Source organism: Nesoenas mayeri (genome assembly GCF_963082525.1).
Source record: "Nesoenas mayeri genome assembly, chromosome: 23".
Classification (NCBI taxonomy): domain Eukaryota; kingdom Metazoa; phylum Chordata; class Aves; order Columbiformes; family Columbidae; genus Nesoenas; species Nesoenas mayeri.
Window position 1 is genome coordinate 808,297 of NC_137574.1, and position 13,406 is coordinate 821,702.

Sequence of the window (13,406 nt, forward strand, 5' to 3'; positions counted from 1 at the left end):
GTGTCAGAGTCCCACCGCAGCTCTGCAGAGCCTGGGGCACAACCCCACCCCACAGGACCCCCCGAGCCCCCCAGGGAGAGGGGACACAGCCCATGGAGCTGGACTGAAGCCACAGCTCTGCCTGCCAGGGTCTTGCTCAGGGCTCTCACCTCCTTCTTCTCCTTCTTGTTCCCCTCCACCGCGCTGTCGCCTTTGCTGCTGCCCTTCTTGTCCACCCAGAGCTCTGATTTCTCCACCATGGTGCGGAGTTTGTCCAACTCCGACTTGATCACCTTGTAGTTCTCAACATCCTGGGCTGAGATCAGGAGCTGAACCTGCAGCAACATCCCCAGGGGCTCTAGTTTGCGGCACAAACCCCCTTCCCCTCCTCTCCCAGACGTTCCTCCCAAGGCAAGGGGCCAAGGCCCGTCCCACGTCCTGCACCCACAGCCAGCGGTGGGCTCCGAGGTGCCCCAGGCAGTGTTACCTGTTTGAAGGTGTGCAAGACCTCCTGCCGCTGGCTGAAGTGCTTGAAGAGGAGCTGCAGGGAGCCGGAGATGAGCGGCGGGTAGTCGTGCATGGTCAGGTGGATCAGCACCCGCAGGAACATCCTCCCTCCCTCGTCATCCACCTCCAACATGCTGCTCGTCTTCCTGCAGCCAGGACAAAAGCGCGTGGCGTTAGCAGCTGCGTGGGAGCTGGTGTGCGCTGTCCCCCCCGGGGTCAATGGGGACAGACGCATCAGCCTTCACAGCCGTGCACCGGGCGCAGGACTCACCCCACACCAAACATGGCCTCGGCGTGCTCCCCGATCCGCTCCAGGTTCATGGCTGCAGCTGGGGGAGGGGGGAGGGACGTGAAAGGGGGGAGCAGTGTCAGCCCTGTGCACTGACATCCACCCCCAGGAACCAGCCCAGCTCCCAGCCCCTGCTCCAGCATCCCTGGCGGACACAGACCCCCCCGTCCCTCCTGCACAGACCCCCCCGTCCCTCCTGCACAGACCCCCCCCGTCCCTCCTGCACAGCCCCGGCGGGCGCGGGGACGCGGAGCTGCTGGAGCTGTCACCTCCAGTGCCCGTGTCCCCAGCCTGGGGGCTTTGCTGAGCTGAAGTTGTACCAAGAGCAAAGAGAGAGGGTTACTTGTGGAGTCGAAGGCAGGAGCCGTCCCGTCGGCCGCGCTGTCCTGCATGGGGTAGACTTCCACAAACTCCTTCTTAAAGACGGAAAGCAGGTAGGAGATCCTGTAGTCCAGCCGCACGTTCAGGATGAACTGGCAGCAGCAAAGAAAGCAGAAGTGAGTCCTGTCTTCACGCCAGCTCTCTCTGCATCAGAACCCCATGCCTTCCCCCCAGCACCGCATCCCACGGGTCCCATCCGCAGCTCCACAATTCTTCTCCCTCTCCACCACCTCCAACCTGCAGGATCTCCAGGATCTTCAGCTTGGTCTCCATCACCACGATGTTCTCGTTCTCAATGCTCCTCCCTCTGTCCACTTGCTCCGGGGCAGAGCCAGCGCTGAGGTTCGGGGAGCTGAAGATGGACTGCTTCCTGCTCAGCACCATGGTGGACATCATCTGCCCAACGCCCTGGATCGACCGCCGCACGTTCTTCCCTGCAGGGGCAGCCAGAGCGGGCAGAGTTCATGCGGATGGAAAGGGAGGCGGTGGAGGACCAACGGAAGGACCCACCAACACCAGTGCTGCAGATATTAATCAGAGAACATGTAGGAGACACTGGCCATTTCTCTGGCATGGCCAAGGGCTCCACACCTCGTGTCTCCCAGTGCAGACCCACCAAACCTTCCGTGCCAGCAAACTGCTGGCTTGTGTTCTTGCAGCCAAAACTGGAAAGCACTGGGCAGCGCGTGGAAAACACCTTCCTGCGGGACCATGGATCTGGAGCAGAGCCTCACCTGTCACCTCGTCGTTGTAGACTGCCTGCATCATCAGCTGGGGGTTCTGCACGCAGTCTATGATGCCCAGCAGCGTCCGCGTCAGCCGCAGCAGCTCACTGAAGCTGTAGAACCCGAAGTAGATGAGGTTGTGGGCAAGGCTGACGACCTGGGGAGAGACAAGGCAAGTCCAGCCCTCGCTGTGCTCAGGGCTGAGCAGGACAAACGGACATGTGGACAGGGACAGCAGCACGGGAGGCCCTTATTGCTGCAGCCAAACCGCGCTGTGTCCTGCAACGGGACGGGGCAGCAGCAGGACTCGCACCTCGAAGGTGAGCTTGTTCTTCTCCTCGTTGGCAAAGGGCACCGCCTCGCTCACCACGTTGTTGAGGTAGTCCTCCACGAACTCCATGGTGCTGGCAAACTTGTTCTTCTTGTCATCACGCGAGACGTTGAGGTTGGAGTCATAGCTGCGAGGGGAGAGCGGCTGAGCTGCCGGGCAGCCCGTCTCAATGCCCCAGGAGCACCGTCCAGGCAACTGCTGAGGCAACACGGCCAGAAGGGATGCCCACGACTGCGATGGAGCCCACTTCCTTCCGAAGGCTGAGCCCTCCCAAAGTCACCCCACAAATGCCCCCTTCCCGTCCCTGGCTAAAGCCCAGCCAGCCCTACGTGAGATGGCACCTGCCCTCCCTGCTCCTCCCTGTCCCGCAGAGCCGCCGCGAGCCCCAGCGTGTCTCACTCTTTGATGGTGATGGCCGTGGGGATCTCAGTCCAGAGCCGGGCAAACTTCACGGGCATCACCAGCTCCTGCGGGTCCCTGTCCACGTGCACGTGCAGCATGAGGTGGCAGAAGGACGCCCGGAGATCGAAGGGCAGCATCTCGTCTGCCATGCAGAGGAAGATCAGGTCCACACCCAGCTGCTGGGAGATCTCCTTGATGGCCAAGTACTGGCGATCCAGGCACATGCGGGCAAAGAGCTTCAGCTGGTACCTGTGGGGGACAAGAGGGAGTGAGTGTGTGCGACCCTGATGTCCTCGTCTGGGGAGAAGGTGCAGCAGGATCATCACCTGTAGTAGCTGAGGACGTTCTCATCATGGGCATTGCCAGCCCGGGCCTCCTGGGCCAGCTGCCGGATGCTTTTCTCGTGGTGGTCGTTGTTCTTGTCTGTCCAGGTGAGCCAGACCTCCTCCTCCGAGTACTCGATGCTCAGGTACTCGTGGCTCTGGGACATCTCCTTCACCGGCCGCAGCCTGGGGCAGAAACGGGGTAAAACTGGAGACGCTCCCGTGGGTGAGGAGCGGCTGCACCGCCATGGGTGACGGGATAGACTGGATATTGGGAAAAATGCCTTTATGGAAATGCTGGGCATTGGAACAGGCTGCCCAGGGCAGTGCTGGAGTCACCATCCCTGGAGGGCTGGACAGACGGACATGAGGTTCTCAGGACATGGGGTAGTGCAAGGGGTGGGTTAGTGGTTGGATTCGATGAACTTGAGGGTCTCTTCCAACCAAAGTGATTCTGTGATTCTAAGGCAGGGCCGGGCACCAAACCCCGACCATGGGAAACCTCTCCCCTTGGCTGCTCACTCAGTTTTGATGAGGATGTCGCTGTTCTTTGGGTCCAGCACACACTTGCAGATCAGCTCCTGTGTGACGGGGATGGCGATGTGGTTGGACACGCACAGGTCTGAGAGGTAGTCCAAAAACCTGCAGGGCAGAGACACCTCGCTGTGATGGGGGGTCCCCAGGGCCCCTCCCCACCCCGAGGCACATCCCACCCACCGCGCCGCACAAAGCCCTTCGGGATGGGGACACGCACCGTGGCTCGCGGTTCTTGCGCACCAGGCTGACGAAGGTCTCCACCTCCGTCTTGGTGATGTGCTTCTCCAGCAGCTTGCGGTTGTTGTGCAGCAGGGCGGTGATGGTGTCCTCGGCCAGGATGTCGTAGCCAATCTGGGACTGCATCATGCCGAACTGCTTGGCGATGTGCTCCTGGAGCGGGCAGAGAGCCGGTGAGCCCAGGAGCTGGTGCCGGGGTCTGGCAATGCCCCTGGGGCTCCCCCGTCACCCCCCGCACCTGGTTCTTGCGATAGTCCTCCTGGGAGTGCCGCAGTACGCGGTAGCACAGCCGGAACATGTACTGGTAGGGAGCGTTCTTCTGGTCTGACAGCTCCTCCAGCCGCACCAGGGGCCCTTCCCCACCCTTGTCCTTGAACGGGGCTTTCAGGATCCCAAAGATCTGCCCAAACGCAGAGGTGGTAAGTGCTGCCTCCCCCACCACGTATGGCTGGACACTGGCCGTGTGGCCGGGAGGGCTTGGAGCAGCCCCGAGGCACAAGCTGGGGAGCAGCTCCATCTCCACGGGCTGGTCCAGAGCCCTGGCCACCTGCAGGACACCCCCGTGGGACCCCGGCGGAGCCCCGGGGCCACTCACCTGCTTCAGGATGTTCTGCTCTCGCATCAGCTTCTGCCGCTCCCGGTTGGGCTTGGTCACCACGATGTCCAGCACATTCTGGCCATTGTTGGGGACGTCACTGACGAAAAACACCAAGTCCTCCAGCAGCTGGATGACGAACCTGTGAAGGGGCACAGTGGGACCCTCCAGCTGGGGAAGCTGCTCGCCCACTCAGCCGCAGGTCCCTGCTCCAATGCTGGTGCATTCTGCAGGACCAAAAAGCCCATGTTCAGGGCTCAAAACACCACCAGGGAAGCTGCTGGGTGATCCTCCTCCCCCTGCTGGGAGCTGATGGCTGCCCTAGAGCAAGAGGCTTCAGATCCCCCATGTTCCGAGGGAAACCATCACCACGAGCCAGGGCAGAGCCAGGGCCTGAGCTGGTGATTCATGCCGGGGATTCGGCGTTTAACGCCTCTGCCCCCTGGGTCACCCTTGCGGACCCACGGGGCGGGCTGGCAGGGCGGGAGCCGCTCGCTCCGTCCCACAGGGTATCTGTGTTTGCTCAGGAAGCACCAAGAACCCACCCACCTAAAAATAACAGTGTGACTAACCCGCCTGCCCCTATCGTGGGGCCATCTCTCAGCCCCTCGGATATTTTTCTAGCGGCGCAGGAGGGGCCGGAGCGGGGCTGTGGCATTATCTGGTTTCCTCGCCAGACCCCTGGGAGCCGCGGCCGCGGGTTCGGGTCGCGGGCAGGAACGGCGGCAGCGCTGGCACCCACGGCCGGGCAGCGGCCCCGTCCCGCAGCGGTGCCACGAGCCCTCGGAGGAGCCGGCACGGCCTTGGCTCCCGGGACAACGACTTCTTACCTGCGGTCATTCTGGCTGAGAAAACCTTCGTTCATCTTCTCCACCACGCTGGCCAGCATCGAGCTGGCGTCGTTCGCAAAGTCCAGGTCCCGGATCTCAGACACGGGCACAGAGACGATGGCGAAAGCTTCTTTGTCTTCCTTAGTGGGGCACGTGCCCAGCTGGGGAGCAACGGGGAAGGAGCATCACACACACAGGGCAGCGCTGACCACATCCCACCATCCGTCCCCCACCCCAGGTGAAGCCAGTGACCCTTTTGTCCCATCAGAAGGACTGGGGTGGGCTCTGTGCTACTGGGATGGGCTCATGGCTGGTGTGCAGCCGCCCCGGGGCTCGTCAGGGCATCTCAGCCCTGGGTACAGCCTGGAAGGAGCACAACAAGAGCTATTAGGGCACGGGGGAGGAGGGAGCGGGGCCGCACCATGAGGCGGATGGGCCTCTCCTCGTCAATGTCGATGGGCACGTAGGTGCTCTGGATCCAGGTGTTGGTGCAGAGGTGGCGCAGCCTCACGTAGGAGTTCCTGCAAACAGCACCGCGTGCCGGTGAGCGACCCCCGCGCCGCCACGCCAGCACCCGCCACGTCCCACAGCAAAGCCTCCGCAAGAACAGGCTTGCCTAAAATTCCACACTACTAAGCCTCCTGCCACCGCAGCAGCGCGGGCTCACGTACCGCGGGACGAAGGAGTCGGTTTTCTGCAGCGTGGTGGGGTCCAGCTCGAAGAGGGAGGCGATGTCGTTGCCATGGGGCACGGCCACCAGCCGGTACTTGATCTTCTCCCCCGTGTTCCTGCGGCTGGCGCGGCCGCTGCCCCCCTGCACCGGGAAAAGGGGGTGAGCCCGGCACGGGCGGCACCGGAGGAGACGCGCAGCGGCCACGCTCGGAGCAGAAGCTTTTGCTCGGATGAGCCTCGCAGCACAGAGACACACGAGGGGCTGCGAGAGCACAAGCGCGGCGTGATGCACCTGAGCTACGAGGCCACCCCTTCGCCAAAAATCACCAACAGCAAAACGTCCAAATCTCTCTTCTACCAGCGCTTCCCCGTGGCCCGGGGATCCAACATGCACTGGGACCCCTCCGACAGATTTTGGCAGGGTCCTGTTGAAGCGGGACACAGGGATGCTACACTAGAGTGCGGATGCGGGGACGCTCTGCGGGGCAGCGGGACAGCCCTGGCCGCAGCCTCGGCACCGCGGCGTGGGCACCGTCCCCGCGGCGGGCTCTGTTTTGGGGCATTTTCCTTGCTTTCAGGCAGAATCTAAGAGACGGCGTGATTTCAGGCAGCGGCAGCAGCGTTTCTGCTAGCGAGGCTGCACACAGCTCACCGTGGGCGCTGCTTTGGGCTCAGCCACGTCTCCTTTATAACTTGGGTTTTCCTGAAAAGTTAAAGAGGGAGATGAAAGACAGCTACCAGTCCTGCCCGAGGTCCCTCAAATCCCTGAGCGTGGAGTGTTATCTCTATTCCTGCCTTCCTCGAGCACGCTGCAGAGAGGAAACCTGCCCAGGTGGGGCTGGCGGACGTGACCCGTACCCGGGCACAGCGCTCTGTCCCCGAGGAGGGGGCGGGTGAGCCCGGGGGGCAGAGCCGGGCTCTGCACCGCAGCCAGAGCAGCTCTCGCTGTGAACCCCGAGGCCCCGGGCCGAGGTCCCTGAGCAACGCATGTCAGGCAGCACCAGCCCGGGATGGGGACCGTTCTGGGATCTTCCTTCCTCTGCGGGAGATGTCACCTGAGTGTCTTTTGGTTTAAAGCACCCACTGCAGAGCCCCAGTATTTGCTCTTTCCCATCCTGCAGTGGTGGAAACCTCTTTGTGCCTCTATCAGGAGGCCCTGAGCTGCCTTTAAATGGGAGCAAAAAAAAATTGGCAGATGGTGTTTCCAGCCCCAGATTTTGCCCACACTCTCCCCAGGCAAATGCAGCCCTGGATGCTGCTGTGGACCAGAGGATGAGGATGGGCAAGACCTGATCAGGAAGAGTTAAATGCAGCAGGTGGGGGAATTTTGGGGGGAAGCCTAACCCTGCAAACATGCAAACGCTGGCGGTGCTCACAGCCCCGGTGCTAACGCCTCCCGTGAGGGAGGAGCTGTGGGGGCCCCGGGCAGGACGGCTCCGCGAGCAAAGGGAGCGGGGCAGCGGCACCCCGGGCATGGCCGCGCTCGGGGCAGGACGGTGCCGGCTCTCCCCGCAGCCCTCTGCTCGCCCCTTACCTCTGCAGCCAGGTAGTTGCCCGTGGCAAGGTGCTTGAAGCGGTACAGGCCGTTCCAGTGCCCGGCGCCCCCTCGGCACGGGTCATGGTGGACAACCTGGGGGAAGCGGAGCAGTGATCAGCCGGCGGCACGCGGGGCTGTGAGGAACCAGGACGCTGGTCCTGTCCGCAAAGCTCCGCTGACCCCGGGCAAACACGCCACGGGTAAGAGCCCCGTCCTGTCTCAGAGGTGGCCATGAGCAAATACACTCAGGGTGTGGAGCCTGGACACCAGTGCCCATCCAGAGCACATCCAGTGCCCATGCAGTGCCCATCCAGAGCCCATGCAGTGCCCATCCAGAGCCCATGCAGTGCCCATCCATCGGCAGCCGCAGCTCCCAGTGCTCCCACAGAGCTTGAGCCTTGCGCTGGGTTTCACCAGGACAGTCAGGCTGCCAGAGTTCAACTCGCCCCCGATGAGAGCACAGGGGTACCCGAAACCCCCGCACGCCCCCTCCCCTCCCCGCTCACCTCCACCTCCCACAGCGCGTTGGAGCTGGTGGCCGAGGTGGCCGACTGGCGCAGCGTGGTGCGCAGGAAGACGTGCAGCTTGCCTTTGTACTCGTCACACGTGAGGAACTTCTCCTGCTCGGCGTGGAAGAGCCGCACCACATCTCCCTGGGGTGGGACACGGTGCTGAGACCCGGGGACAGCGAGACCCGGGGACGTGGCTCCCGCTGTGTTCCCCCGCAGAGGGGACGGGGTTCCCTCTGTATGTGTCCAGAGTGCAGCTCAGCTCCCAACCGCGGCACCATCACCTCTCCCAGTCCCACCCAGCCGAGCTGTGTAACACCTGCCCCTGGCAGCACAACCGCTCGTCTGAACCCCGGGCACCCTGCGCTCCCCAATGCCATCGCTTCCCTCAGTAATGCATGTCCATTCTCTCTGCTCCCCCTGCCCGGGCTGCAAAATAGGTGCAAACCCAGCGTTTTCCATCCCCGGAGCGGGCAGAGGCTCCGCTCACCAATGTGTTTAAGGCATTAAGGCCCCGGGAGGAGGACGCGGTGGCTGCGGGAAGCCGTGGATAAGTGCGGCGCCTGGGGACGAGGGGCTGCGAGATCAGAACAATCAATATCCACCCAGCTGCTTCCTGGAGGACCTCAGCCCCAAACAATAGCTCCGCAGGGAGAGTTCCTTTCCCAGGCACCAGCCAGCCCTGCCGCGCAGCTTCAACGGCTGAAACCCGTCCTCGCAGCCAGGAGCCACCGCTGGCACTACGTGTGCCTCTGATTGTCCTCCAGAGCCAGTTTAATACAAGGCAGAGGGTAATTTCATGCCCCCGTAGGCACCTGCTGCCAGGGGATACTAAAACTCCCACATTTAACTTGCTGTTAAGTTCTCCAAGTGATGAATTCTCCTAGCAATTAAGGCCCCCGGGCAGGATCTTTCCTCTGCCCTTGTCATAAGGCCAAAGGGCTGTTCACACGTCCTGTCCCTGCAGGGGACGGGGACGGGTCCCCAGAGCCCACCGTGTCCTGGGCAGCCGGCAGCGGCCAAACCTCCTTCCTCACCCCTTTCAGCACTTCCTCCATGTGGTCACAGAACTGCATGAAAAGGTTGATTTTCCAGCTGGTGTTACAATTGACTGAGTTCACCTGAGGAGCAAGAGAACGTCATCGTGATCCCCGGGACAACGAAAAAAGGAAGAAAAAGGAAAGAAACCACAGGCAAGCCCCCAGAGCAGCCCAGCCGCCCCGTACCTCCTTGCAGCCGGCGTTGTCAGCCAGCTCGTAGTTGCTGGCGTGCAGCGGCTGCCCGGCGTTCACGGGGTTCAGGATGACTTTGTCTCCCACGACTACCTGGGGAGCAGAGCGGCGGGGAGCAGCGGGTGAGGGCGGCGCGGGGCGGGCGAGCCCGGGCAGGCGGCACGCTCGCCGCTTCTGCACTTGTTCATTTAGGGGCTTTTCCGCCCCGCGCTCACGTTATCTCCGTTGCTCCTCAGCTTCCAGAAGGGCTGGATGAAGAGCCAGGATCCCTCGTTGCCGGTGGCATCCAGCGTCACCCGCATGGCGTTCTTCTCGAGCAGGGCTGGCAGCCGCTTGTTCACCGTCAGGTACTTGTTGCTCTTCATGTGGAGGAGCTGGAAAGGCAAATACTGGGGTGAGCTGGGGCGGGTCAGTCTCCTGAGGTCCCCAGGAGGGATCCCCTGAGCCCCCTCCCACAGCTGCCTCACCCCCATGTGCTGGGTCTGTGCATCTCCCCCCAAAACGCATCGGCCAAGCGCCCGTACCTGTATGACGCTGCCGTATTTCACCACGTCCCCGTGCACCTTCTTGTTCTCTGTCTCGTTCTGCTTCTGCTCCATCTGGGCCGCATGCTGAACACCAAAAGGAGAAGAACTGGGTGTAGTAGCACCCCTGGCTGCGGGGAGGGTGGGACAGGCTGGATGGATCCACATCCCCCTGGGTCCCGTCCGGACCCGCCGCGGTGGGTGCAGCCAAAATCCCCAAGAGTGAATTCTCAGCACCACCTGCAGCCCCTCTCTCCAAAACCACAGACATTTTCCATGCGGTGGCTCTGGCAGTCGAAGGGGTGATGATGACGCGTGTGGAGCAAGGCAGGAATTTGCTCGTTTGGCAGATTTCTCTGGGAATGGCGAGGGTGCGCCAGCGGCTCCGGCGCCAGCACAGCCCGGGCAGCGCCAGCCCAGAGCTCCCCCGCGGCCCGGACGGGGGCAGCGGCGAGGGATGGAGCTGGGAGAGCATCTGCCCTTCCCTGTCCTGCTTTCACCCCCTTTCCCGTCCTGCTTTCACCCCTTTTCACTGGAAGGCAGAGGAACTGGGAAACACGCTGGAATCACAGCTTCGCACTGGCGGCCGGTCAACAAGTGCCCAAGCAGGCGATGCCAGGGCTCTGAACACGCACCCATGAGTTATGGCAGGACAAACCCTCTGCTTTTTTGAAGGTTGCCGCCACCTCAGTTAACTGCCCATCCCCATGCAGCTCTGGGTGTCACCCGGGGACATGAGCCCTGTGGCGGTGGCTGCTGCCATCAGGAAAACAAACCTGCAGCCAAGAAATCCCACGCTGATGCAGAGCTGGGAGCTTAACAACAACCCCATGGAGCAACACGGCTCCGGCAAGAGCTCCGGCACAGCGGCGTGTCCTACATCTGAGGCCAGATCTGAGCTCCTCCCTCATCGACAGCCCACGGGGCCAGGAGTGGAACCAACCGCCCCCAGCGCACGAGCCCGCGGGGGCTGCTGTTCCCAGCCTGTCCTGGGATGGGATGGGATGGGTCTGTCCCCACACCGGGACAGGGCGGCAGGGACACACAGGGCTGGGCAGCCCAGGAGGATGGGGAGACACGAGCAGGGTGGGAGGAAAACCTCCACGGCTCGTCTGCACGGCGCTGGCAGCACCGACATCAGTCAGTCGAGAAAACACCGAGACTCACACCCGCTTAAAAACAACAGCACAAGGGCACAAGCTCAGAACAGCAACCGCGGGCATCGCGGACGGCCGGGCAGGGATTCTCTCCTTGAGACCTGGCTGCTTCTACCTCAGAAAATTATCTTTTCTTAATCTTTTGTTATAACTTTTCTATTTTATTGTATTTTCAGGCTGCAGGAGACGCTGGCGGAGCCCGGCCCGGAGCCCGCGGCTGCGCCGTGCAGAGCCGCGTCCTGCGCGGCTCCGGATGCGACGGAGCGTCTGCCAAAAGGGCAACACTGGGAGCAGCGGAAAGGAGCGAGGAAATGACAGGATCTCTTTAAGACAAATCTTAACCGAGGTGCAATCAATCAGGCTCAGAAATGAGCCTCTCTGTCCAGTCGTGGCCAGTACAGCTGTGGATGTTACAAGTTACAGTCTAACTGGAGGAGGAAAATGGTGTTTCCATGTGCCAGTGACCACGTACATGGACACGGCGGGAGGCGCCGACCCCGTCCCGGCACCTCCGGCCCAAGCGGGGCTGCCCTGTCCAGACACCGAATCAGACTTCGCTCCCAAAGGCAAAACTGGGGAACCTGTGGGGCCGGAGCTGGAAGCCTGACGAGATGATTTAGTGAATCTCTTTCTGAGCCTCGTTTTTATGAATCATCCTCGGGGCCTCGCCAGCTGTCTGAGGCGATTATGCAATGTTTAACATGGGCCTTTTCCAAACCCCATGGAAGTCAACAGGAGCCTTTCTCCTGCGCAGCCTTTCGAAGCAGGTCCTGCCCACAGCAGCTCCCTCTGTGCCTGGCACCGTGTGCCACGGTTAACGAAGAGCTGATGGCTACAGGAGCCACTCCACTAGAAACGATGGGGAGGGGAGGGCAGTGGGACCGGAGACAACAGAGCTGAGCAGAGGGACACCCTGGGCACAGCAAAACCCAGGGCAGCCACGGCAGGCTGCTTGCTGAGGAGCAAACACAGCGGGAATTGCACAGGGAGAGGTTTGGGCATCATTACCCACCAGCACGTGGAGACGGTCCCTCGAGCCCGCTCACCTGGAGCTTCTGCAGCAGCACCACGTCCGCGATCTTCTCCTTGTCCTGCTTGGTTTGCTTGGCCTTCCAGTACTGCTTCTGCGCGGAGTAGCGGTTCATGGGGCAGACTTTGAAGAGGCAATCTGGGAGGAGAGGGAGGCAAGGACGAGCCTGAAGCAGCCATAGGGTCACCAGCCACCAGTGTGTCCCCAGTGGGGCCACCGTCACCAGGAGAAGGTCCTCCCAGCTAACAGCAACCCCATCTGCTGCTGGGGGGCCAGGGGAGACAGAGCTGGGACTGGGGAAGAGTCACGTCCCCTTGTATTTGCTGCTGGATTAGTTTCAAATCAGGGTGAATAATGAGTCCAGGAGTGACTCCACTTCTTGGACTCGCGATCAGAAGCGCTCCCATCGGAAACGGCCGCGCAATTCGGGAAGGGAAACTTCAGGGGGAGAAAAGTCCTGAGGAAGGCCAGCTGTAGAGCAGAGCACCCCGCGGGAGGCGGTGCCGCGAGACCCGGACGGGAGCAGGCGTCCCCGCGGCAGCAGGACCGCAGGCTGTGGCTCCGTGGTGGCTGTGCCACCGGGAACCTCAACCACCAGCGCTGCAAGCCATGAGCAACCACTCCGAAAATCTGTGTGTCCACAGCCCCATTGCAAGCCCTAAAAGAAACATTGCAAGCCTCCCCAAACACTTGCAGCGTATCTGTGTTCTGCAGATCGCCCCAATCTGCCTGGTTTTCCCCAGGCTGCTGTGCTTGGGATGGGGTTGGAACACGCAGACACCCGGGTCCCGGCTCTGGGACGTGCAGCACGAGAGCAGATGTGCTGGGCAAGGAGGCACCCGCACCCCCAGACCTCACTGGGGCTGGGAGCCCGCGGGGCGAGGGCAGGAAGGGCTCTGGATCGCCCCAGCTGTGCCTGCAATAGCAGCCCAGAAACTTCAGGCACAAAAAGCAAGGAAAAAACCATCACTTCCATCTCTGGCCCTGGTCCCGCGTCACTGGCAAGCACGTATTTATTTACCTGGGAGTGACGAACAAACAGGCGCAGAGCACAGTTCTCACCGGCTCGGGCTGCTGGGCAGAGGCCAAGTTTCACATTTCGTTTTGCAGGTCTGTTTGCTAACGGCACGTCCCGTGCCAAAGAGGCCGTGACGCCGGGATTCTAATCAGGGACTAAATGGAGCTGCTGCAATGCCTGGCTGCCCGCTCCCACCGCCTCGGAGCGGGGCTCCCCTGCTCCTGGGCCACCTGCAGCACCTTACATCGTTTTCATTAAATTGCTAATTAGCCTGCAAAAGGACCTGGTAGAAAGCAGAAACTAGGGGGGAGTTAAAAAACCCCACAACACAGCTATTAAGAGATAGGTGCAAATTAAACCCCTGGCTCCAAGCTCGCCCTGCCCGGAGGGGCTGCCTGACATCCCGTTTTGCAAGGAGGGAAACTGAGGCATGGAGTTGTTTGCACACGGAAGGTCTCCAGCAACGCCTGCATTGGAAGCTGGAGGTTTTGGAGCCCAGGCCTAAGCATGGACAATTTTCTGCAAGATGGATGGGTTTGGCATTTGCAAAAAGCCATTTGGACCTGACTCCAGGAATTGCAGAATCATTTT

The 13,406-nt window shown here is 61.6% G+C and overlaps 1 protein-coding gene across 1 annotated transcript in view; it reads right to left on the reverse strand.

The window, feature by feature from the left end:
• Positions 1 to 13,406, reverse strand: part of ITPR3 (inositol 1,4,5-trisphosphate receptor type 3) — a gene marked incomplete at both ends in the record, with an annotated part of 34,749 nt that overhangs the window by 14,071 nt on the left and 7,272 nt on the right. Inside the window, 24 exons of the mRNA XM_080358153.1 lie at positions 150 to 314; positions 467 to 632; positions 758 to 815; positions 1,119 to 1,248; positions 1,394 to 1,590; positions 1,891 to 2,038; positions 2,195 to 2,339; positions 2,612 to 2,863; positions 2,941 to 3,123; positions 3,460 to 3,579; positions 3,692 to 3,864; positions 3,950 to 4,111; positions 4,307 to 4,448; positions 5,137 to 5,297; positions 5,558 to 5,657; positions 5,808 to 5,950; positions 6,461 to 6,511; positions 7,343 to 7,438; positions 7,852 to 7,998; positions 8,892 to 8,975; positions 9,081 to 9,179; positions 9,302 to 9,460; positions 9,611 to 9,697; positions 11,814 to 11,935. Of these exons, the coding sequence (XP_080214279.1) occupies positions 150 to 314; positions 467 to 632; positions 758 to 815; positions 1,119 to 1,248; positions 1,394 to 1,590; positions 1,891 to 2,038; positions 2,195 to 2,339; positions 2,612 to 2,863; positions 2,941 to 3,123; positions 3,460 to 3,579; positions 3,692 to 3,864; positions 3,950 to 4,111; positions 4,307 to 4,448; positions 5,137 to 5,297; positions 5,558 to 5,657; positions 5,808 to 5,950; positions 6,461 to 6,511; positions 7,343 to 7,438; positions 7,852 to 7,998; positions 8,892 to 8,975; positions 9,081 to 9,179; positions 9,302 to 9,460; positions 9,611 to 9,697; positions 11,814 to 11,935 (3,290 nt within the window). The remainder of the gene's footprint in view (positions 1 to 149; positions 315 to 466; positions 633 to 757; positions 816 to 1,118; positions 1,249 to 1,393; positions 1,591 to 1,890; positions 2,039 to 2,194; positions 2,340 to 2,611; positions 2,864 to 2,940; positions 3,124 to 3,459; positions 3,580 to 3,691; positions 3,865 to 3,949; positions 4,112 to 4,306; positions 4,449 to 5,136; positions 5,298 to 5,557; positions 5,658 to 5,807; positions 5,951 to 6,460; positions 6,512 to 7,342; positions 7,439 to 7,851; positions 7,999 to 8,891; positions 8,976 to 9,080; positions 9,180 to 9,301; positions 9,461 to 9,610; positions 9,698 to 11,813; positions 11,936 to 13,406) is intronic.